Source organism: Exophiala xenobiotica (assembly GCF_000835505.1).
Source record: "Exophiala xenobiotica strain CBS 118157 unplaced genomic scaffold supercont1.5, whole genome shotgun sequence".
Classification (NCBI taxonomy): domain Eukaryota; kingdom Fungi; phylum Ascomycota; class Eurotiomycetes; order Chaetothyriales; family Herpotrichiellaceae; genus Exophiala; species Exophiala xenobiotica.
The window spans coordinates 1,005,024-1,026,784 of record NW_013562490.1 but is presented as its reverse complement, the minus strand read 5'-3'; the positions used below and the strand labels follow the sequence as shown (position 1 = coordinate 1,026,784).

Sequence of the window (21,761 nt, the reverse complement as noted above, 5' to 3'; positions counted from 1 at the left end):
AAGCGTTTCTTGTCAATGAAGTTGCCTTTGCAATTTCTATGCCAGAATTCCTCCATATCCGAAGATGCTCCCACCAGCTTCTCAGCCCAGGCGTTGCGATCAATGAGGCAATTGCTTACTTTGTCGAACCGGAACACATCAGTTTCGATATCCATATCGAAGTGGTCGACGACTACGAGTCGATGGGCCATTCACTAAGGATGACGATAGGCCAACAGGCTAGAGTCAATGGCGGTCTCCCTATTCACAGGTATTTGCACGAGGAAGACGTCCGCCGTAGGACGTATCGCTCTCTAACGACCGCCCGGCTGACTTGCATATCGATGAACAACAAACATGACTTCGCTGCGGAGGAAGAAGAATGCCGGTTGGGGTGTTGTTGTTGTGCTCTTCTTGGAATCGCTGTCGGCCGCCTTGCACAAGTGATTGACTTCGGGCTCCCAGTAGCTACCTAGACATTTGGTTCCGACTCTTCCTCCATCCATACTACGACGCCACTTCACTCTACCTCTTCTGCCCTCGCCAAACAGCAACAATTTCGAGATAGACGAGGTCAAGATGGAGTTTTCACGATATACGCTCCGCTTGCAATTGAAGCGAGCTGTTTATTGCACCCTATTGGCCGCCTTTCTCGTGTGGTTGTACCTGTACAAGTTATCGAAATACGAAGCTGTGGTAAGTAACTGATGCATCTCAAACGCGACTGGGTCTTCAAAAAGCTGATCAGCCAACGCCATAGTCTGGCCATTTCCTTGGTCTCGGTGGCTGCAAGAACCCAGACTACGATGGGACAATAGGCGCTCCTCTCTCGTCCTTCCCCTCCGCAGGAAATAACACACAACGGAAGCCATACGCTTCCGACACCTTCCAAGACTACAGCTTCCGCAATCACACCTCCTGCCAGATCAGTTCGCTTGACCTTCACATGCCTTGCTTGCCACTATGCGATAGCCGCGATGACTTCTTGCGTGCCTTCTCCGGAGGCGGCAGAGCCGGCTTCGATCGCGCCTACATCCCGCTGGGCTGCGACATGCGCTGGTTCACGACCGAAGAAGTTTGCGAGATCTTCTCTCGCTTCGAAAAAGTCATCGTCATAGGCGACAGCATGATGAGACACGTCGTGGGCGCTCTGAATGTTCTCTTACGCAAAGACCTCGGCTACGGCGCCGTCACGAACTGGAACTTTAACGATCAGGAACTGTGGGACTCTCGTTGGGCCATCAACCTAACTCTAGCTAATGCAATTCTACAGGAGAGACTGCTTCTGCAACCATCAAATGGACGTGAAATCCTGCTCTGTCCAAGGCATCTTCTCTACCTCCTCCGTCCTGGAACACGATCCGTCAAGCCTGGCCTGTCCATCTTCCCAATCGGTCGATCTCGTCATCGAAATGATGCTAAGGTTCCCTCTCGATTCAGAAGAAGTCGCTCGCTTCAAGAACCTACTGTCTCCGACAAAACCACACAAACCCTACGCATTCATCTTCGGCCACGGTCTGTGGAATGATCTCGACCTCAAGGCGAGTATGAACTGGCTGGACGACATCCTCGCAGAAACACTCAAACGAGCACCCTACCTTACGAGCGTGAACAAACGACACAAATACTCCGTCTGGCCACGACTGTTCATCACACCCAACGCCGCGGGCATTTTGAAACCCGACCAATGGCTGGTCAGCCAGGGCAACAAAGCATTGATGGTATTCGAAGAGAGTGTGCGGATCGAAGCGGAGAGAAGAGGCGTCGAAGCCCTCGGCACATGGAACATGAGTATTCAGGCGAGTAAATATGATGGGGTGCATTTGGATCTCAAGGGGAATCTGATCAAGGCGATGGGCTTGTTGAATTGGCTGAATTTGGTGGATGTTGATGCTTGGTGAATGAAGCGCATTGTTCGAATGAAACATAATACACTAGAGTGCACAATAACAACGTGACAAGTGGAGCAGGGCTGCATTCAAGAAGTTGCGCACGGTGAAGAGCCATGGTACTCGTACTGTAATGAGACGAAGTGATATGAAATGGCTTCCGTTGAAGCGAAGGAAGGGATTCGCAGATGTTGCAGCTGCTGACACGAAGAGATTCTATCAGACTCTATCTTTCTCTTTCCCAATGTCCATCAGGGCTCTCGCGTGTTACATGGGCTATCTACCCTGGGCTTGCTGTTTGGTCAATACGTGTCTTTCCTCCAGTTTCGACCCAGTGTAGGGTATCGCGTTCGTGCTCTGTGGCCGCTGCCGCGTCGACTCTGAAGTCTGACCCAAGTAGTCGATGGCAGGTCGCAAAAGAGGCCACCATTCCTCAGAAAGCTTCCATGGCGGATTGACAAGGACGAAGACATGTTGACGTCTGCTACCCCTGTATGAGCGCAACTTCCTCGAGCCTGTGTCACCGATCATATCTGGAAGAGCGACGTCAATGATGTGGCGGCCTTCAAGTCGCAACAGATCCTGTGCCGGACGTTCGGCGTGACACTTTTGGGGTCTGCGCGGTCCGGAGAGAAGCCCCAAGCAAGAAAGGTCCTTTGCACTTTACAGAGTCCCAAGAACTGGCAAATACCCATGGGCCATGGGGGTTTGATCCAGTTGTGAATTGAGGCGTCGTAGCGAGTCGTTCGCTTTTTCAAGACTACTATATTTCGTCGTTCTTCGGGGGCACTGTGAGGCGATTTTCCGTCATTTTGTCCAGTCGTCATCTGTCCAATCTTGCTCTTTCACGCCTTCCTCTTCAACGCCCAGCCGGCGACATCAATCCTGGCCCAGAGCAGCAACACAGCCGTCACCATCACGGCCGCACCGCTGAAAAGCTGCACGCCCAGCCAGTTGTTTGCACTGCCCAGGATGGCGCCCGACACCGGCGTGCCCAGCAGCAGTCCGAAGGCACTGATGAAGAAACACTGGCCCATTCTTGTGCCGATCTTGCGCATGTCAGAGGTTAACGTGACGATCGCGACGGGTGGCATAGAAACGAAGCCGCCCGAGAAGAAGCCGTACAGCAGAGAAAAGACGATCGTTCCGCCGAGGTTTTTGATGCCGATCCATATCAACGCCAATATAGCCGTCATCGTTGAGCATGGGATCAGAACGTTCAATGGGCCCGTGTGGTCGGCGAGAAAGTTGGGCACGATTCGGCCTGGAATGCTGGCGGCGTTGAGGATGGGAAGCAGGTAGAAGCCTAGGTTCTCGGACGTGATGCCCTTTTGAATCGCGTAGGGCTGGATGTAGTACACGGGACCGTAAAAGCCGACGAAACCGAAGAACATGGCGACGCAGAACACGACGTAAGGTAATTCCTTGAACGCGCTCAGGTCGGTCAGGTGGCGTTTCTGCTTGGGCAGGACGCGAGGCTTCATCACGAACACCGAGAACCAGACTGTGGCGAAAGAGATGAAGCCCAGGACTCGCGTCGCCCAGCCGAAGCCGATTTGCTGCTCGAGGCGTCGGAAGGCAATCGGGTAGATTACGCCGCCCAGGGAGGAACCTGACGCGGCAAGACCATTTGCAAGGGCCTTTTTCGTGGAGAAGTACTGCGGAAGGATGGCGACCGAAGGGATAAAGAGGCAGCCGTTGCCAATGCCGATACAGAAAGCCTGGGCGAGCATGGTTTGCCAGTAAGTCTTGCACAAGGAGGTCATCATGAAGCCGAGCGGGATGAGAACGGCTCCCGTCGTGATGAGAGCGCGAAAATAGCCTGCATCGTAGGCGGGGCCCGTTATGACGCCGATGAGGAGCAGCAGGAAGGCTTGGATGGAGCCGATCCACGAGATGTTGCTGGCCGTTTCGTGCCACAGAGGATTGTTTTCGTAGTATGTTTGGAACACGCCGAATGCGTTTACGGTTCCCCTACGCTTTTGCGTTAGCCGGCAGACCGCCCGCAGGAGAATTGAGGAGGAAAAGGGCCGGGCAACATACCATGAATTGAAAAAGAGGAAGAAGGAACCGAGCACTTGGAGCCATGCATTGAAGCCGCCATTGGGAGGAGCGCCGTGCTCATCATTCTTCTCATTCGCTATGGGAACAGCGCTCTCCTCTGGTGGCGAAAGGTCGATGTTTGCTTCGGCGTCGAGAGCTCGGCTGATGTTGGACTCTGTCCGACCGAGAGTCAGGTTTTGACGATACCTGGAGGGAGATAATTCCTTGTCGACGTGAAGGTCCTTTTCAGCTTCATATTCTCCCGTGGTAGCGCTCATGACGCTTAGTAGTTGTCTTTCTGGTTGGGTCTTTATGAGCCGAGGCTTCAGTCTAGGGCAGTCTGGAGATGTACTCCGTAAAATACAACAACAAGAGAGAGACCGGTCTCTGAGGAAGGACGGATCAAGCCCCGCGCAGATTCTTCTCGAGACCAGGGCTACTTTTACACCGCTAGCATAACAGGCACCTGAGGCATCAAAAAAGGGGAAAGCAGAGATTTTCAAAGCATGGACGTTCTGCAAAACAATGCCAAAAAAAGGGCTTCCGATGAGAATTGGACTTTTGCCGACGCCGCACAAGGGCATACGGAGTATGAAGCGGGGAAGGCAAAAAATGGCAATGGCAATGGCAATGGCAATGGCAATGGGGCTCATATGGCGGAGTCATTATTGTTTTGGTACGGCATCATTTCGCGGTGGATGGATGCGTGATGTACGACATTTGTCGTGAGTGATGAATAATAGAAAGAATCAAATTGGAAATGTGGACTGGCGACTGGCGACTGGCGAAGCAGATGCCGCCTCAATGTGCCGTATAGCCGGTCTGACCACCGGGCATATTTGAACGTCTTCAGGCATAAAATATTGCTAAATTGGACCAAGTATTATTCTCGATTCTGCATATCAAGCTGCTCAGCCTTGTTACACCCAGATCTGTTCGTCCTCACTCGTGGTGTCCCGTTGTCGAGGGGGACGCTTACTCTCTTCCAACCGGACTCAAACAGTCGTCAACCCATCTCTCGTTCTCCCGCCTCTTTGCTTTGCGGCAACCTTCGCATTCACGGTCCCGAAGTCTGGCCTCAAAGGATATAGGCCCGCCGCGGTCCAATTCTGCCAGCATCGCTGCGTACTTCCTGGTCCCCATGTGCGGGATCCCTCCAGGGTAATAGTCCTTCCACGCTATTCGATCGTTCACGTAGTTAGGGCTTAAAATAGCACAGTCTTTCATACGCTCGATCCAAGCCTCATTGACCAGATCACGAGTTTCCCGGTCCAGTAGAGGTTCGCATCCGCCAAAAACACGAGAACCTTTCGTATCATCAACCCCATCGGAAATCGTTGTCATACCCCAGCGCCACCGCGAGTATGCCGCTACCGTATAGTCACATATTTGATAGAACCGTGCTCGGCGTAATTGTCTTGCCGCATCACCTTCAAGGAAGTCCATCTCGTAATCGAGACGAAGATCGATCTCAGATTCGAACTGACAGAGTTTTGAATCTTCCTCGAAGTTCTGGCCAAAAACATTCCGTAAGGGGCCAAGTTCACTGAGCAGGGATATTTCTGCTCTCAACATCGGCTCCTGGTCCAAGACCACGCTTTTAGGAAGTTCCACTGTGAGGGATCGCGCTCGCCGCACTTGGCGGAACGGGATCAGGAACGTATTTAGTCTGCTGCTTTCGTATAATCTGTCGGCTAGGTCTTTCTCCTCGACTCCAAGGCGTCGGAAACGGCGATCTGCTTTCCCCCTAGTCCAACAGAAGTGTCTTGTGTCCAGAACCCGGATGCAAACTTCAGGTAAATTGTAGCCCTGATTCAGTTGGCCTGGTACAAAGTTGCTCGCGCTTTGGGGGAAATAGTAGTGGTATTCTCGTTGAGGCAGCAGCAAGCTGAGAAGGCGTGTGATTTGAAGCCAACCTCTAACAAGCTGTCCCGGGTCTTGTGGATCTGGCGCATGCAGTTGTATGACTATGCGCTTGAATTTCTCCAGTGGCATAGAGCGTGTCTCATCCATTTCTTTGACATGGACTTGCGAGGTCATGATAGGTTTGCGACGCGGCTTCCAGCCCCAGTGCTTGCCTTGGTCGTTGAGTATGCGAACATTTGAAGAAGTGTCCGCCGGGTCGATGTCAAATATAAGGGCCATCTGGTCGTACATAAAGTACGTGAGCTCTTCGTATATCTTGGAGCTGGTACAAGCAAGAGACCGGGCAGTGCGCTGGTTGACGCATTCCTTAAAGAGAGCTCCCCGGATTTCACGAGGCAAGGGACCGAAAGCTCCAAGGCGAGAATCCATGCTGAAGTTGCAAGTTGCTGAAGAGGCGTGAGGTCTCGAAGGCGGAAGAAATATGCTGGAGGGAATGCAAGAATAGGAATAATTTGCTGGTCTGTTGCATCAGCTGCTTGCAGTGCTCTCGGCGAGATTATATACTCAAAGGCAACGCCTTCTCGTACGTCTGGTCCATGGTTCAAACGGAGTGTGCGGATATTGCCCGAAGACATCTTTGCTGATCCAGGAATCCGCATAGAAGGGCACTGGACAACCAAACTTCGCCAGGCAAGAGTGCCCAATGGGTGCCATACTCGCAGTGCCCTCCGCATAGAATCTATAGCAGATTAGCAAAACCGAAGCAGCGCGCTGATACAACTGCAGAATTTGGGGTCGGTTGGAAGAGTGCGCAGGAGACCAGAATCATGCGTGATCCCAGAGAACGTCCTGCAAGCCGCCGCTGCCTAGGACATCGGCTCAAGAATTGATTACATTCATCCGAGGCACGTTGGGCACCGGAGATGTAGACTTTGATGAACTCAGAAGCTCCTACCGTGAAATAAACAACTACTTGTGGAGGAGGGAGCAGCTGTGGTGGCCACAGTTGGGTGACAATGATATCAATTTGGATGACGTTGTTTTGAACTCCGGTTAGGGCCATAAATTGTGGGTGCATGTTGTTGATGGTGTTGAAGGGATTTCGAAACCACGAACTTCAACCCTGAAACATGAAACAAGTCTTCAAACAACCTCTTCACCACTGCCACGATTAGACGCCCTTAACACCCCACGGCCACAACGGCAGCGTGTGTCGAGTCTAGTGCTTTGGTGGTGTCATCGATTGGCTCTCGATGCATCTTATTTCTCGGGGCCATTAGACGCGCCGATATTATTAGCATGTCCTGACCTCATTCGACCTGAAGAGCCTCGATGTCGACCTCACTCACCGTCTCTGCCAGCGCATGGACTGGACGAGCTTGAATCCTTCCTCCACAAGGCAGATCAACGAACGCGGTAGAGACCTCACTCAAGCCTACGATGTCTGTGGCATCTGCCGCTGACCAGGCTGGACCGCGGTAGGCAAATCAAGATCACCATGACCATGTGAGTGTATGCCGAGATACATATGCTTCTGACATGCTAGGCTCAGGTTTCATGGTTCTGCGTTCTTTTGTTTCTTCATACTACCGCACTCCCTCAATTCCAGCTTTCGTGATAATCTTGGGCCCGTCATTGCGCTGGTCGCTTTTCTTTCCTTCTCACCAACACATCCCCGTTGCAAGCCCGACTCGAGTTCTGCACATTACCAGCAGGTTGAGAACCCCTAGACCAGAACATACGGAGCGAGCGCAGATATAATCCTAATCAGACATCATGAAGTTCACAACCCGGCCCGTGAGCACCGGCTTTCCCATATCCCGCCATCAATCATACCCAACATTCCCACCACCTCCAACTTCTCAACCCACTCGTCCACGCCATCCAGCCTTACACCGCCTGCACAACTTCCGGACCATAGCCCTCCCCATGCTCCTGGCATTGGTCTTCACGACGCTCATCCTCAACGCCATCTACGCCTACTGCGTCGCGAAACCGCACACCGACATCGCCGATCAACTGGCCAAAAACGGCACTGCAGAAGCTAACGGGTCCCTCTTCGGTCGACGCTCTACCTCTGTCCCCCTTCTAGCAAGAGAGGCAGCTCCCATCACGACGTCGACCACCAACTCCGCCGAGCGGAGTGGCTCAGAAACAGCTCTCCTATTCTACACCCTCCTCACCCCCACCGTGAGCCTCCTACATCTCGGGTTTGAATTGACCATCCACCATACAGGACCGCAGCACCTGCGCTCGCAAACCTCCTACAAACTCCTCCTATCATTCACAACTCTCCTTACCGCGGGCTGGGTTACGGCACTCTCTTTCTGGATGCACTGCGAACTCCCGCCGCTCAATAAATCCGGCCAAAAAGTCTGCCCAGCACAGGTTCGCGGGCACTTCATGTACGGCATCCACGAGGTCAGCATTGCAAAGACTGCGGTGGGTTGGATCGTGGCTGTGGCCTACGCGGCGCACACACTCGTCCTGGTTGGCGGGTACAAGTCGCAGCGTCGAATATGGAGACTCGCGAATGGGAAGGGGGAGATCGAGCACGGCGAGGCCGCGGAGATTGTGGTTGGCATTGATATGAAGGATATCAACTCTCGTTGACTTGTCCTCGCACGTCCTTCCCCCTCTCCCCCCGGGGTGTGGAAGGATGAATGCTATACTATGGTATATGTCGATATGATTCGGAATACCGGTTTTGATAATGCAGCGTATCTAACGAAGAGGGATCCTCGTTGCTGGGCGTTCGAGGTTAGACAGGTTGGCTCACTGGGTGGGTAAGTGGTACACTTCGAGTCGTTCGACGATGGCTGCCCACGCTTTGGAGGAGCGACGTGGAAGTCATATACAACAGAATAGAGAGACTAGATTGGCTTGGAAAAAGTATACATGCTTCTGTATTGTCTCGTCGATACATGCTGCACACATTGTACTAGTACATTCAAAGAAAGAACACAACCTATCCTCCCTTTGTATTTCTGCCTGTTTCTGCCTGTCTGTCTGTCTGTCTGTGTATTGATCGGCAAATGGTACCGTGAATCTGACTCCGCCCACCTGCCCTCGCTGTGAACCGTGGGTGCGAGAGTACTGTAATCATTATCACAAGACGAAACAACACCAACACCAACAACAACACCGTTGTCCTCTACTAGGAGAATGCGCGCGCAATTCCTATGTCGACCGATCAAAAATCGCAGAGATGTCCCAAACAGGAAATACAGAACTCCTCGCGCCTGTGAAGCGCACGAAGCGTAAGTGAATGGTAATCCGCATCACAAGACCAAACAACAAAAACACCACCACCAACACCGCCGTCGCCCCATGAAATTGCGCGCGCAATCTTCATGTCGAGCGATCAAAAATCACAGAGACGTCCCAAACGGGAAATAAGGACGCCAGATATGGCAATCAAGAATTCTGCCGGCTTTTTACTTCTGCACGTGTCTGCTTGCGGCACTGTATACTCGCTAAGGACGCATGCCAATGCACTGTGTTATCATGATTGTCCTTCAACGACAGGACTGGAATCAGGTCACAATTGTGTTGGGCTTTTGCCATTGCCAACCACTGGCCGTTAAGTGACGACTCTATTTTCACCGGAGTACGTTTGAACAGACACTGCGAGGCGAACTCTCAGCCACTGGCAGAGCAGTCCATCCGAGTATGTATTTGCTCGCGCTTTTCGGCCTTGACTTGGATACTAGTACAATCATTCCACCCTCTGCCGCCTCCTCACAAACCGCAAAGCATCTCAGCAAACTAAGCTTTGGCTTTCCTACCGCTTTCTTCCTTTGGTTGAATGCGCGCCATCATCTCCTCTCTTTGCATGAGGTGCCCCACGCGCTCCAACAGTCCCAGCAGGCCCTTCATACTACTGCTCCATTCATCCAGCACCTCGTCCGGTCCACGCTTGACTTCGAAACTGACCACTCTGGCCGGTCGATCGATGCGCGCGTAAACCGTCTTCTTTGTGACAAGGTCGCTGATGTACTTCTCCGTCTCTTCCTCCGACAGGTCCAGCAACTCAGTCAATCGCGGGAAAGTGATGCGTGTGTAGTACTTGGCCACAACACGCACATTATGCTCAATGACACGATGACGCAAGGCTTCATACCTCGTATGCGCCTTCGGATCGCTCGTGTCTGCTGTCTTGGAGAAGATGTCCGTTGAGCAGAGGTGTTCGCCGTACTGCTGCTCGACCATGGGCCAGCGCATGAGTTCGGAAATGGTAAACTGTTTCAGGAGGGCTGCGTCCTTGGGAACCTCGCTGTTTCGACTGTCCTGGTATATCCGGTGGAGGAGGTCTGATTGTTCATTATCATACGGCGCCAGCAGCACGAAGTAGATCACCCGCTGGAGCACCGCGCGTAGTTGTTCTGGGTTGTTCTCTACTGACTCCGTGTCAAGAACTTGTCGGTAGTGCTTGCACACTTCGAGGTATTTATCTTCGTGCTTGGCCAGCGTGATTTGTTGCTCGTAGAAGCGTAGTTTCAGATCCGTAACGTCGTCTTCCTTCTCTTCTGGGGCAACTTCTTCCCCGGCTTTTCGTTTCTTCTCTGTCTCCTCTCGCGCTTTCTTCTCCTTTTCGAGCTGTTCCGGCGTCTTCTTGGGTTTCCGGGCGAAGTATCTCGTGCTGATCTTCCGGCTTAGAATGCTTGCTTGGGTCCAGTCATCGTTTTGTATGCATAGGTCCACTTGTTGGAGAATGAACTCTGTCTTCTCTCGTCTCGTCATAGATCCGAACGTCTCGACTTGTAGTTCGCAGAGGATTTCGCATGCTGATTTGATGTCACCCTGCTCTTTCTTGATGTCGGACAGTATCCGAGTGATTCGGGCCCGCTCGACTTCCACGAAGATCTATCAAAATGTGAGTCTGAGCTGCAAATGCGGCCTGTTTGACGTACCTTGCCCTCAGTCACCGTCCGGAGGGTCTCGATAACACTGAGCTTTGTCTCCAGATTTGGTGTGTCATCAAGAAATCCCATAACCACTTGCACCATGTTGGTGATGGCTTGTTTTAGTTGTCCATGTTTCTTCGACAGCAGTAGTACTTGTTCGTTCATCTGGCTCCAATCTCCTGCCTGTTTACATAGTGTGACGATAGCGACTAGACATCTCGAGGTTGTAGCAAGATCTGAAGCCTAGATTGTTTGTCAGAGTGCTGAATCCGTGACTGCGGCGCAGGAGCATACCTGTCTGGCTTGTTTCTCGAGCGCGAGGATTTTGTCGATACCCCTCTGCAGGTCTCCCTAACCAGAAATCAGCGTCAAGTCCCGAAGCGGTGTCTTTGACCATTACCTTGGCTAATGACTCTGCCTCGGGGAGGATCTTGTCCGCATCCTTGCTGAAGTCCTTGTCTGGCTTGAAAAGCGTACCGTCGGACATGGTGGCGAGACTTTGATAGAGGTTGAAGCGCTGAGGGACGGAATAGAATCAGGGCGAGTGATTGAAGGAGGTAAATCGTGGAAAGGAGAATACTTGAGTTGGATGTACAATCAATTGACCGCAGTTGCAATGAGCTCAAATGATGCTCCGGGGCGGCTCCTTGACGCGTCCTTGGCGCCTGGTTGGGCAGCCTTCTCAGCGTTGTCAGCCTCAGCCTTGCATACACAAAACTATCACTCTATGGCTCGATGGATTCAGTGAGCATGTGTGCACAGAATCGCCTGGTGAATTTTGAGCCATGCAGCAGATCTATTCATGGACACTTCCCACATATTTCAGCTCAGAAAACATATCTGTTTATCATATCCAGCCATCATGCCATGCTTTTCCACCAAAATCCTTCGAGATATTTCTAAATGTCGCTAGTCGGCGCATGCAACGTTTGTCTACGAGCTACCCAAGAAACCCTGGCTTTCCAACATCAGAACAATCTCGTGCACAATGCTTCTGACAGTCTGCTTTGAGCAGTCAACTGTCAAATCAGCATCGCCGGGGGCTTCATAAGGGTCATTAACACCAGTGAAGTTCTTGATCGAGTTCCGTCGGGCTCGTGCATAGACTCCTCGCTTATCTGTCTTCTCACAATACTCCAGAGGCGTGGCAACGTGGACCAGGAAGAAGCTGCCAAACCTCTCGACAGTATCCCGGGCGTCTTTTCGAGCCTCGTCAAAAGGTGCAATTGGTGCAGCGATAACAGCAGCGCCAGCTTTCGTCAATTCGGCAGCGACAAACGCAATACGAGCAATGTTAGTGTCTCGGTCTTCCTTTGTGAAACCAAGCTCGGCCGAGAGTTCATGACGAACGGTCTCGCCCAGAAGTAGAGAAACCGGACGACCACCTTGTTCGTTGAAGGTGACTTGTAGAGCTCGTGCAATAGCGTCCTTGCCGGAATTCTGGTATCCGGTGAGGAAGATGGTGAAACCTTGCGTCGCACGCGGAGGATTGGACTCTCGGAGCACCTTGACGACCTCTGGGTATGAGAACCACTCTGGGATAGGCGCACCGACCTTCAGGCGTCTTCGGAGCTCGGTACCAGAGATATCCAGGGTTTTGACGCCAGCAGGGACTTGATCCTTTGGTCTATATTCATCCGTGTCAGGGAGGTATGTCATCATTTGGAATTCCACGACTTCGATTCCGAGTTCGGACTTGTACTTCTCGACTGCGTGCTGAGCGTCGTATGGTCCGTAGAAATCCTTGCCAGCACTGTTCTTGCCAGGCCCAGCATGATCTCTGCCGATGATGAAGTGAGTCGCACCGTGGTTCTTTCGGATGATGGCGTGCCAGATGGCTTCACGAGGACCACCCATACGCATGGCCAAACCGAGCAGACCAAGAACAGCCATTCCATTGGGGTATCTGGGCATGAGAGCTTGGTAGACGCGTACCCGAGTGAAGTGGTCAATGTCACCAGGCTTGGTCAAACCCACCACAGGGTGGATGAGAACGTTGGCTTGACGAGCACGAGCAGCGCGAACTGTCAGCTCACGATGGGCTCTGTGCATAGGATTTCTGGTCTGGAAAGCCACCACACGAGCCCAGCCCAGCTTCTCAAAGTGTGTCCGCAACTCTGCAGGTGTATATCGCAAAGCAACATAGTCGTAGTGGTTCAGCCTGTTGACAGCCTCGATCTTGCCGCCCACGTAGTACTCTTTGGTGGTGTTCATCAAGAACTTGATGGCTGGGTGTTCTGGATCTCCTCCGAACACTTCTTGAGCCTCCTTTTGCTTGTCTGGCTTGTAGACGTCATCGATGGTGAGGATGGCAAGGTTTCGGTCGTCTCTGAAGTCTCGGAGGGTAATTCTGGCGCCAGGCTTCATCTTCAGACGCTCAACAGTCTGGTGTGACACGTCCAAGCAGATGGGCATGCTGAACAGGGCACCATCAGCCAGTCTGACGTTCTCTACCACACCATTGTAATCCTTCTCGTTCATAAATCCCTCGAGCGGTGAGAAACCACCATTGAGGATGAGTTCAAGATCACATAGTTGACGTTCAGTCAGGACAATTGCGGGAAGCTTCTCTGCTTCTGCAGCAAGCTCATCATGACGAGGAGCGTCTCGAGCCAGAAGGTCTTTCAAGACCCCTCCGTGAGGTGGGTTGGCCATATTTGCGAAGACTCGGGAGAGGGTGAATGGCCGCGATACGGACACTCAAAAGATGTGCTACAAGGAAGAGATATGCGCGGCAAAAAGAATGAAAGACAAACTTGTCCCTGACAGGCGGTTTCCCGGGAATATATGAATCTGCAACTCGCTACAATCCCTGGGCCAAAGCCAAGGAGAAATCCATCTTCATGGCTCTATCGCAGTCTCCGCCCGTACGCGGCCAGCAACAAATTTTCATGTGGAAATGGATGGCGTGCTTACCCACCCCGTCGATGATTTTCCCCTTAGCCAGCCCTACGTCAACTCCGGTTGGTTCACGTGTGGGAGCATGGGCTTGCTACAGATCTCCGGGCCCTAGCAGGCGCCCTGGCAGATGTGTCTCTTTGGCGTCACGAACCATGACACTTTGGGTAGATAAAGGGGCCGCCGGAGCTGCAACTTCAGGGACAAGCTTGAGAAGGAGTGGAAGGGGTACAGGGATTTCAGGCGGCCTGTGGTTTCGTTTCGCTAATTGTGCCGATCTCCAGCCTGGCAGGCTCAATCGTTCATGGGGTGCAGTGTTGTACGTACTACGTAGTACATGATACTCCGTAGGACATGGAAGAGTGATATTTTTATTTCGGAAAAACACGTTCGAACATATGGTTGGTAACCACCGAGTAACACAGCACTTACTACTTCTCTTCTCGACGTCGCACATGCGGGCTGCAACGAGAACAGAAGAGCGGTCAGAAGTTCAATGAGGCCTAAAACACGAGCATCCCGAATTCTGCAGATAGGTTCAATATATTTATTTTGAGCTAAGCAAGGGGTCGACCCCAAACTGTAGTCTTTGTCTCTTTCATCTGGATAAGCTGCCATCAAAGGGCGACTGGCCGTGATCAAGGCGGCAGCCATGGCTTTTGTGATTTGCTCTTCTAAATCTGCCCGTCTGGATGCAAGGTTCATATCGCATCGCTTAAACTTACAGGCTGACGCCTTGCCTTTCTCATGCAGAACTTCCCCATCCCTTCGCTGATGCTGATTCCCGAACGCCGGCGCTATGTTGAAAAAATGGTAAGATCAAAACCCCTGTCGACTGAAAGAGGTCATGCCTCGAGAGTGACTTGTTGCAATGCTTGCTCGAGAGCCTCCCGTTCTCTCTTCTTTTCTTGCTCCATCAAGAACAACGCATATTTCGATCTAGGGTTGTGAATGCCGCATTCGGTTTTCTGTTTACCTTTCCACCGACCGGACCGTTCATCCTCATTCTCATTTACTGGACTGGTTGAATGCCAATCACCGATACTTTTGTACCCGCGGTCCAAAAGGGCGTTGTATGGGACGTCATTTTCCTTGGCATACTGCTGAATTTGCTGGAATGACCAGTTGGCCATCGGGTTGATCTTGATCAGACCGGCCTCATCAATCTCAATGATGTCCAGGTCGCCTCTCTGGCCTCCTTGGCTCCTTCTTCTGCCCGTCAACACGGCATATGCCTGCAGCTCACGGTAAGCTCGTTGCGCAGGCTCGACCTTGACCAAGTAGTCATATCTGTTGTCGTCGGTTTCCCACAGCTTGTCCCCGTATTTCTCAGAGAATTCTTGAGCTGTCTCAACACCTTCAGGCTTGAAGACATGGATGTTGACCAAAGGGTAGGTTGCCCGCACTTTTTCCACCAACTCGAGGGTTTCAGGAAAGTGATGTAAAGTGTCGATGAAGATGAGGTCGACCATCTGAGGGCGAGGGATCTTGAGTTTTGAAAGCATGTCTAACTGCACCAGTCCCGTCAGGCCAAAAGCCGTGGTCTGGAAGAGGTGTGGTAGCGTGGTGATACACCATCTCAGGATCTCTTGAGGTTCGAGGAACTGGAGCTGTCGGTTCAAGAACTGAAGATGAGGTTTGGTAAAGTACACCTCGGGCATACCACATTCACTGTTGTTGGCGCTGGCATAACCAGAGTCGGCACCCCTCAGTGAGGGACTGCTCTGCCCGCTGCCACAAGGAGATTGGGATCTGGACGACATTGTGAAGAAGCTTGTGGTGAAGGCTCTTAGGCGATTGAGGGTTGAAGGGGTTGACATGGGGGCGGATGAGGGACAAGGACGACAGAGGGAATATGAAAGCACACAACACCAGACATGAAGAGTGATGAAAGCGCTGGAAAACCCACCATTTTACAAATCAACTGCGGTGCTCGCAATATCATCGTCGAGCACGCAATTCTGTGGTGGAGCACACTAAATGGTCGAGAGCCTCGTTGCCGGCAGAGAAAAATGCAAAAATGTCGACAACTGACTGGTCACGTGCGATGGCGTGATCGATGAGCTTCGGTGCCTTTGATAGTCATTGGGTACAACGGCCAGTCATCGAAGGCCAAAGCACTCGTCATTCGCAGGTCTTCTCAGTCCGAGGCAGGAGTATATCTCGCATGCATCACCGCGTGGGTTCTGGCATCGATGCAAGGGTCATTTTGCCGAGAATGTAATCAGGGTCGAAGTCATGCACACATCATGATTGACCCGCGTACAGAGCACCTCATTTGGCCAAAACTGACGACTTCCAAACCGACAAATAGGAATCATAGCTCCTCTTGTGCTTCTCGAGAAGAGGCTCCCCAGGTATTGCGTTAGAATGCGTGTGCTTGTCGTGATCGATGATGGCAGTCCCCCAGGCAGAGTTGAATGAAGTGAGGAGTGGAGGTGGAGGTGGAGAGAAAATTTGTCAGCGACTTTCCCCGAGGAACTCGAGGAACTACCACGTGATTCAAATCACGTGAAAGGCTCTGGCACGAGACGCAACCTTGGATTACCTCGTTAAGTATTTTTTACCGCAAAACTGTAATGTCTTATGAACTCTCACCATGACATGCTGTGATTGGTCCACAGCCCTTGTATTTATCAATGAATGTCGGTATTGTCGACCTGTGGCCAATACGAAATCCCATCCGGGTGAGCTTTCACGAACAAGGCAAAATGCAACCTGGCGATCATCAAATTCCTACCAATCTCATGCCGGTCTCTCATTTTGCATTTTCCTCATTGAACTTCAAGCATCGTTCCTGCATTGGTTTGTCCGCATGACGTAGCCTTGCAGCTGCCATCCTCACTACACAATCACACCTCTCCTCGTTTGCTTACTCGCCGTTTGGTGCGTTTTCAGCTTGACGGGCCTCCAGCCTCGTCTGCATACCGCTGTGTCGCACGTTCTCGGCGCAGCCAAAATCGCCATGACCTCCCCAGCCTCACCTTCGCGGTCTAACAGACCAAGCCTGGGCAAGAATGCCTTAGGAAGAAGCAACAGTTACCTCGACGACCATCTCGAGTATAGGTCGCATCAGTCTGGACCTGTGACAAGCATAGATGGAGTCCTCGAACAACCTCCCCGTAGTCCTCGCAATACGATGTCCAGCACCTCTCTCGCGTCGAGAAGGTCCATCAGCGCTATATCTCCTTCTCCAATTGTGTCTCAAGAGAGTGGAACTGTGTACACCATGTCACATACAAATTGCATACCAGAGCTCGGTGACCCTCCTCGAGTCGTCGCGACTATATTCTACAACTCAAGATCTCCTCGACACCCGCATATCCATCCAGACCAGTCACCTCCTGCGAGACCTACAGACCCTCTACCTATGCCAGAAATCGCGGAGGGATCTGCTCCGACGACAAGTATATCAGAATATCCTCTCGAACCGCCTGCACCAGAACCGGAGCCGCTCGATCATTTATACGGCGCCTATATTTCGCAGTTATGCTTAACGCATTTCCTATCCACTCTTGACAGCCTCCTCATCCACAACAAACCAGACGAGCGACGACTCACATCTTCACACCGATGTTTGTCTCCCGATCCTTCAAAGCCCCGAGTTGTGGAAGTAACCTTCACACCCCCTCCTAATCCTGAGTACCTACCATTTGAACTGATATCCAAACATGAATCAATTTACAAGTTTGAGCGAGAATGGAATTGCGAAATCGTCTTACAACCGTCGACAGTCTTCCGCCGGTACAAGCGCCTCTGTGTGTTCGACATGGACTCAACCTTGATCCAGCAAGAAGTCATCGACGAAATCGCCGCTTTCATTGGCGCCAAGAAAGCCGTCGCTGCCATCACGGAACGCGCAATGAACGGCGAACTCGATTTTGCAGCCTCCCTCAAAGCACGAGTCGGCTTGCTCAAGGGTGTACCGGCGGACGTTTTTGAGCATCTCAAACCCAAGATCGTCATTACGCCCGGTGCGAAGGAACTCTGCAAATGTCTAAAGCGACTCGGTTTCACTCTCGCCGTGTTGAGTGGAGGCTTCCAGCCCCTGGCCGACTGGCTCGCCGGCGAGCTCGGTCTGGATCATGCATTTGCCAACCACCTCGTCGTCGACCACGAGAAGAACGAATTGACAGGCGAGCTCAATCCCGATTATCCAATCGTCGACTCCCAGCATAAGCAGAAATTGCTGATCAGCCTGGCATCGAACAAGGATATTCCGCTTGCGCAGACCATGGCTGTTGGAGACGGGGCTAATGACATTCCCATGCTCAAGACGGCAGGGCTGGGCGTGGCATGGAACGCGAAGTCGAAGGTGCAGATGGAGGCTCCGGCACGCTTGAACATTGGGAGGAGTATGCTTGATCTGGTGTATCTGTTGGGTCTGACGGAGCAGGAGGTGGAGGAGTTGTTGAGAGAGTGAGTCAAATGGAAGTCGAACTAGCAGTATGCAAGCGTAGGAGTTGAATGACCAGAACCTCAGGGTTCTGCAAGATGAGAAGCGACGTGAGGAAACCCTGGTGCAGCGTGCGGAACAGAGCGGGAATGCAAGTTCTTATTTTTTAGCTGCCTTGGCATTGTAGAGACAGGAGTGCCTGTAGAGTACTCTGTGTATAGTCTACGAAAAGTAAGACTACCATAAACGCCGGAGCAATGGAACCGGTCATGGAAATGGCAGTTTTCATTCGATGAGAGATGTTTCGATCCGAAGGGAATGAATTCTCAGCTCGCTTGCTCGCTAATGTCGCATAGAAATATGAGTACAAAGCACGGGGTATCAAGCACAATAATGACAGCTCACAAGTACCGCATGGTCAAGTTCAGCTGGAGAAAATGCTGACCTTCACAGTCGACGTGACGTGCCTTCCACATATCCAACACCTGTAGGATATGTAGCCCAACAAGATCCCAATAACCCCATGAGCACCAAGCTGAGCCCCTTGTGCAATATCCGACCATAAGTTGTTTCTGAGAGACGTTCATTTCAAGGGTAGCCACCCTAACTCTTCCCACCAATGACCTGCCCATTGCCCATGGTGATGCTGAGCGCGTCAAAGTCTGCGGTAAAACGTTGGTTGCCCTCGCCAACCTCGACGGTTGTAGACGAGTTGCCCTGCGTTTGTTGCTGGAAAAACGACTCCAGCTGCTCCTGTGCCTTGACAGCGACGTCCACAGTTCGCGATTGTTGCATTACATAGAGAACCAGGACTCGAGCGAAGCCGACATCTCGATCAGTCACCGTAGAGGATGGTCTCGTGGTATCCCCACTGCCCGTTGAGCTTGGTGCACTCGACCCAGAATCAGATGTTGCTGCGGCTCCTGTTTCGGTGGCAGTCCCGCTAACACTGGTTATTGTGGACACATCGGTGCCGATGGATGCGGAAGGCGTAGAAACTGCTCCTATTGATGTGGCGGACGTCGCCTGAAAGACGATGCCGTTTGATGTGCCGACCGTCACGCCGTCTTGTCTTCTTTCCAGCCAAAGCTTGCCGACAGGCTCAGTCCGCTTACTGACCACAGGCGCAGCCGGGCTCTCATCAACAGAAGCAAATCTATTGTTGAGCGGCTCCAAGCCAGGTATTATGACGAACCGTCTCGTTTTCGTGGATTCGCTGGTCGAGTTGAAATCTATGAGAGAGTTCTCACTTGTGCACGAGAGGTTGTTCGCAGAGAACAGAGATAGAATCGTAGACGCATTTAGTGGTATGTTGAATTGACTTTGTGCATCCGAGAGAGCGGGCACAACCGAAGAGCCCATCGTCGCATTCTTGTACGCTTTGGCACCATCACTCACGGTCGACGTCATGCAGTCTTGGGCATTTCCAGGCGTCTCACATTGACTTCCAGTGAAGCCATTCGAGCAGACACAAACACAAGTGTTCTGACTGACGATGCTCGTGCCACCATTCCGGCACGGGTGGCTAGATGCACAGGTATTCTCTTTTGAATGTTGTTTTGGTACAAGGATTAGGAAAATAGGTATTAACACAGCGGCAGCGATGAGAATAATGATGACAACGAGAACGGTGAAGAAAATAGGCAATGACAACCCACAGCACTTCCGTTTCTTTGCGGGCTGGTTCTTGGAGAGATCGCTGGTTGAGGCATATGCGTCGCCTTTTTCCCCGAGAGGCCAGGCTGCATCTCCTCGGTTCGTAGGAGTTCCACCCACAGCTGGAGCAGGAAACGCGGATATCATGTCTGACATGGTCGAATGACGATTGTTGCCGCTCAACTTGTCGTTGCTTCCCCACATATCCAGCATGCCTAGGCGGCTGGCTGTTTTGCCCCGGTCCAGATTTGCAGCTAGCCTTGTGGCTCGTTTGATAAGATCCGCCAGGCTCGTTGTGCTACCACGCTGTTCAGCATCTCTGACAGCGTCCATATCTAGTCTTGGAGGTCTTCGACTGGGAGGGATCTTATCGCTCATCGAAGGTTGCTCAATGCCTAGTCCAAGAAGAGGATTGGTAGATTTGCGTGAATGTGATGAGCCTGGAGTCTGTTCAAAGAGTTTGGTGGTGGCTATTGTGCTCGGAGATTTAGGGGTTTGTAGATATTCTCTGTCCGCAGAAGGTGAAACTGGAGGGGAGGTATCAAAAGGCATCCTGACAGGTGTGTAGCTGCGTGAACCAGGTACCTCAGGTTGATAGTGCGTTGCTTTGTTGGTCACACCAGCAGCTACGGCTGCACTAAGAGCGTTCATTGTGGCAGCTCTGTTCGTTGAAATGGCCCCTGGACCATCTTCCGGATTATCATGACCCAGCTGGCTGTTTCGGTTCTTTATCGTGGTCATTGCAGGCTTTGCACGCTTTCCCAGGCTAGCTTGACGCACCACCTGTGGGCTGTTCTCTGGAGAATTCGACCTGCTACTTTCTTGACTGGTAATGCCTTGATCAAAACGCTCATCAACCCCGAGAGCCTCGCTTTCGGCGTAGACAGAGCCTGAGTATCTCTTGGGAGTAGGGAAACCTCTTGATCTAGAACCGGGAGTGGTCCCAGGCGTGGTAAAGTCGTCTAGTACCGATGACATGTAAGATTCGTGCATATTGTCTCTGCGGCCTGGCGATTGTGATAGCTCCTGCTTTGATTTCGCTGGAGAGTTCTCTGGAATCGGGGGAACGGTAGGGAATCTGAAATCTTGTACCAGTACACCGGTTCCGCCGGGCCGCTGTTGTGCTCGTTGCGCACCTTCATATCTGACGGGCGGCGGAGAGACTCCCACGCCTAGAGGGACTTGTCTGGCACTGAGTTTGACATTTGACGGTACTCTTATTGACGGGTGTGGAGGAAACTGTTGTTGATTCTGCTGATATTGTGAAGGATGAGCATATCCAGCTGGTGGTTGTGGCGGCTGTTGATTTGCATATTGCGGATAGTGAAAGCGATTCGGCTGGCTAGATGGGCGGCCGGTAGACATGCTGTCGGAGGGTGTGGCTGCGCTGCTCAACAGAGTAGCTGGCCTTCAAGTCGCCCAGGTCGTAATTGGCCGCTGAAGTCTAGCAAGACGTTATGAAGACGCAAGCATGTTTGCTGACACGCGTGTGGTTGATTGTGATGGCTTGTTTCCGTTCATCCACCTTCTCGCATTGATTCTTGCGCCTGTTCACACTCTCTACCGACAACACAGATCAAAGTTGACAGTAAGGTCTCTACCGGCTGATCGCACAGTGAGGTGAGAGTGACAGCAAGAGGATCGGGAGAAGGTGAATTTCAGTCGGAGGAAATGACTGAGCGGGCGGTGAACGGAAGCGACAATTGTGAGCGAGGAAGGTACGGGTGGAGGACGAAGTAAAGATTCGACAAGTCTTGTTTGAAAGCCGGTGGACGGTATGAGGGACGAAATAAATGTGGGTTGGTAAAGAATGACTTATTCAATTGCTCTGCAACGATTCGAAGCTGGGGCAAAGATATCGTATCCAACGATGAACTGATGGTCAATTCGGCATCCGGAGCCTTGAGAGGATGGGCAGAAATTGGAAAGGAGTAGAACTGCGACCAAACGGCGGCGAGCGAGGAGAAGAATGGAAACGAGAGGTGAGAGCAAGGTGTAACAAGCCAGAAGGATGGAATTGGTGTCAGGGAGTGCAACGGCTCATTGAATTCGCACAGCCGGGAAGCCCATGCAAGTTCGGTGCAGTCTGCTGGGAAGTCCAGGTACCATCGTCTCATCATTGGTGTG

At 52.0% G+C, this 21,761-nt stretch overlaps 9 protein-coding genes across 9 annotated transcripts; 3 read left to right on the top strand and 6 right to left on the bottom strand.

Annotated features, from left to right (window-relative positions):
- Nucleotides 1–558: 558 nt before the first annotated feature.
- On the top strand, nucleotides 559–1,880 carry PV05_08104 (uncharacterized protein; the record flags this gene model as incomplete). Its single annotated transcript, XM_013457600.1, has 3 exons — nucleotides 559–675; nucleotides 740–1,200; nucleotides 1,253–1,880. 3 exons carry the CDS (start codon nucleotides 559–561, stop codon nucleotides 1,878–1,880), a joined length of 1,206 nt encoding a protein of 401 aa, XP_013313054.1.
- Nucleotides 1,881–2,051: 171 nt separating this feature from the next.
- On the bottom strand, nucleotides 2,052–4,522 carry PV05_08103 (uncharacterized protein). Its single transcript, XM_013457599.1, has 2 exons — nucleotides 3,912–4,522; nucleotides 2,052–3,842 (listed from the first exon to the last, which is right to left on the bottom strand). Exons 1-2 carry the CDS (start codon nucleotides 4,493–4,495, stop codon nucleotides 2,714–2,716), a joined length of 1,713 nt encoding a protein of 570 aa, XP_013313053.1. The 5' UTR covers nucleotides 4,496–4,522; the 3' UTR covers nucleotides 2,052–2,713.
- A 277-nt stretch (nucleotides 4,523–4,799) lies between these two features.
- PV05_08102 (uncharacterized protein) lies at nucleotides 4,800–6,444 on the bottom strand. The gene has a single exon (XM_013457598.1). It carries the CDS (start codon nucleotides 6,204–6,206, stop codon nucleotides 4,887–4,889), a length of 1,320 nt encoding a protein of 439 aa, XP_013313052.1. The 5' UTR covers nucleotides 6,207–6,444; the 3' UTR covers nucleotides 4,800–4,886.
- Nucleotides 6,445–7,553: 1,109 nt separating this feature from the next.
- Nucleotides 7,554–8,390, top strand: PV05_08101 (uncharacterized protein; the record flags this gene model as incomplete). The annotated part of the gene is made up of 2 exons (XM_013457597.1): nucleotides 7,554–7,967; nucleotides 8,022–8,390. 2 exons carry the CDS (start codon nucleotides 7,554–7,556, stop codon nucleotides 8,388–8,390), a joined length of 783 nt encoding a protein of 260 aa, XP_013313051.1.
- A 1,155-nt stretch (nucleotides 8,391–9,545) lies between these two features.
- Nucleotides 9,546–11,171, bottom strand: PV05_08100 (uncharacterized protein; the record flags this gene model as incomplete). The annotated part of the gene is made up of 4 exons (XM_013457596.1): nucleotides 9,546–10,643; nucleotides 10,691–10,927; nucleotides 10,979–11,035; nucleotides 11,085–11,171. The coding sequence occupies 4 exons, from the start codon at nucleotides 11,169–11,171 to the stop codon at nucleotides 9,546–9,548; spliced, it is 1,479 nt and encodes a 492-aa protein (XP_013313050.1).
- A 446-nt stretch (nucleotides 11,172–11,617) lies between these two features.
- On the bottom strand, nucleotides 11,618–13,339 carry PV05_08099 (sulfate adenylyltransferase; the record flags this gene model as incomplete). The annotated part of the gene is made up of 1 exon (XM_013457595.1): nucleotides 11,618–13,339. The coding sequence occupies one exon, from the start codon at nucleotides 13,337–13,339 to the stop codon at nucleotides 11,618–11,620; it is 1,722 nt and encodes a 573-aa protein (XP_013313049.1).
- Nucleotides 13,340–14,115: 776 nt separating this feature from the next.
- Nucleotides 14,116–15,476, bottom strand: PV05_08098 (phosphoadenosine phosphosulfate reductase). The gene has a single exon (XM_013457594.1). It carries the CDS (start codon nucleotides 15,400–15,402, stop codon nucleotides 14,428–14,430), a length of 975 nt encoding a protein of 324 aa, XP_013313048.1. The 5' UTR covers nucleotides 15,403–15,476; the 3' UTR covers nucleotides 14,116–14,427.
- Nucleotides 15,477–16,169: 693 nt separating this feature from the next.
- On the top strand, nucleotides 16,170–18,295 carry PV05_08097 (phosphoserine phosphatase SerB). Its single transcript, XM_013457593.1, has one exon. It carries the CDS (start codon nucleotides 16,548–16,550, stop codon nucleotides 18,003–18,005), a length of 1,458 nt encoding a protein of 485 aa, XP_013313047.1. The 5' UTR covers nucleotides 16,170–16,547; the 3' UTR covers nucleotides 18,006–18,295.
- PV05_08096 (uncharacterized protein) lies at nucleotides 18,257–21,629 on the bottom strand. Its single transcript, XM_013457592.1, has one exon. It carries the CDS (start codon nucleotides 20,997–20,999, stop codon nucleotides 18,582–18,584), a length of 2,418 nt encoding a protein of 805 aa, XP_013313046.1. The 5' UTR covers nucleotides 21,000–21,629; the 3' UTR covers nucleotides 18,257–18,581.
- Between the last annotated feature and the right edge of the window lie 132 nt (nucleotides 21,630–21,761).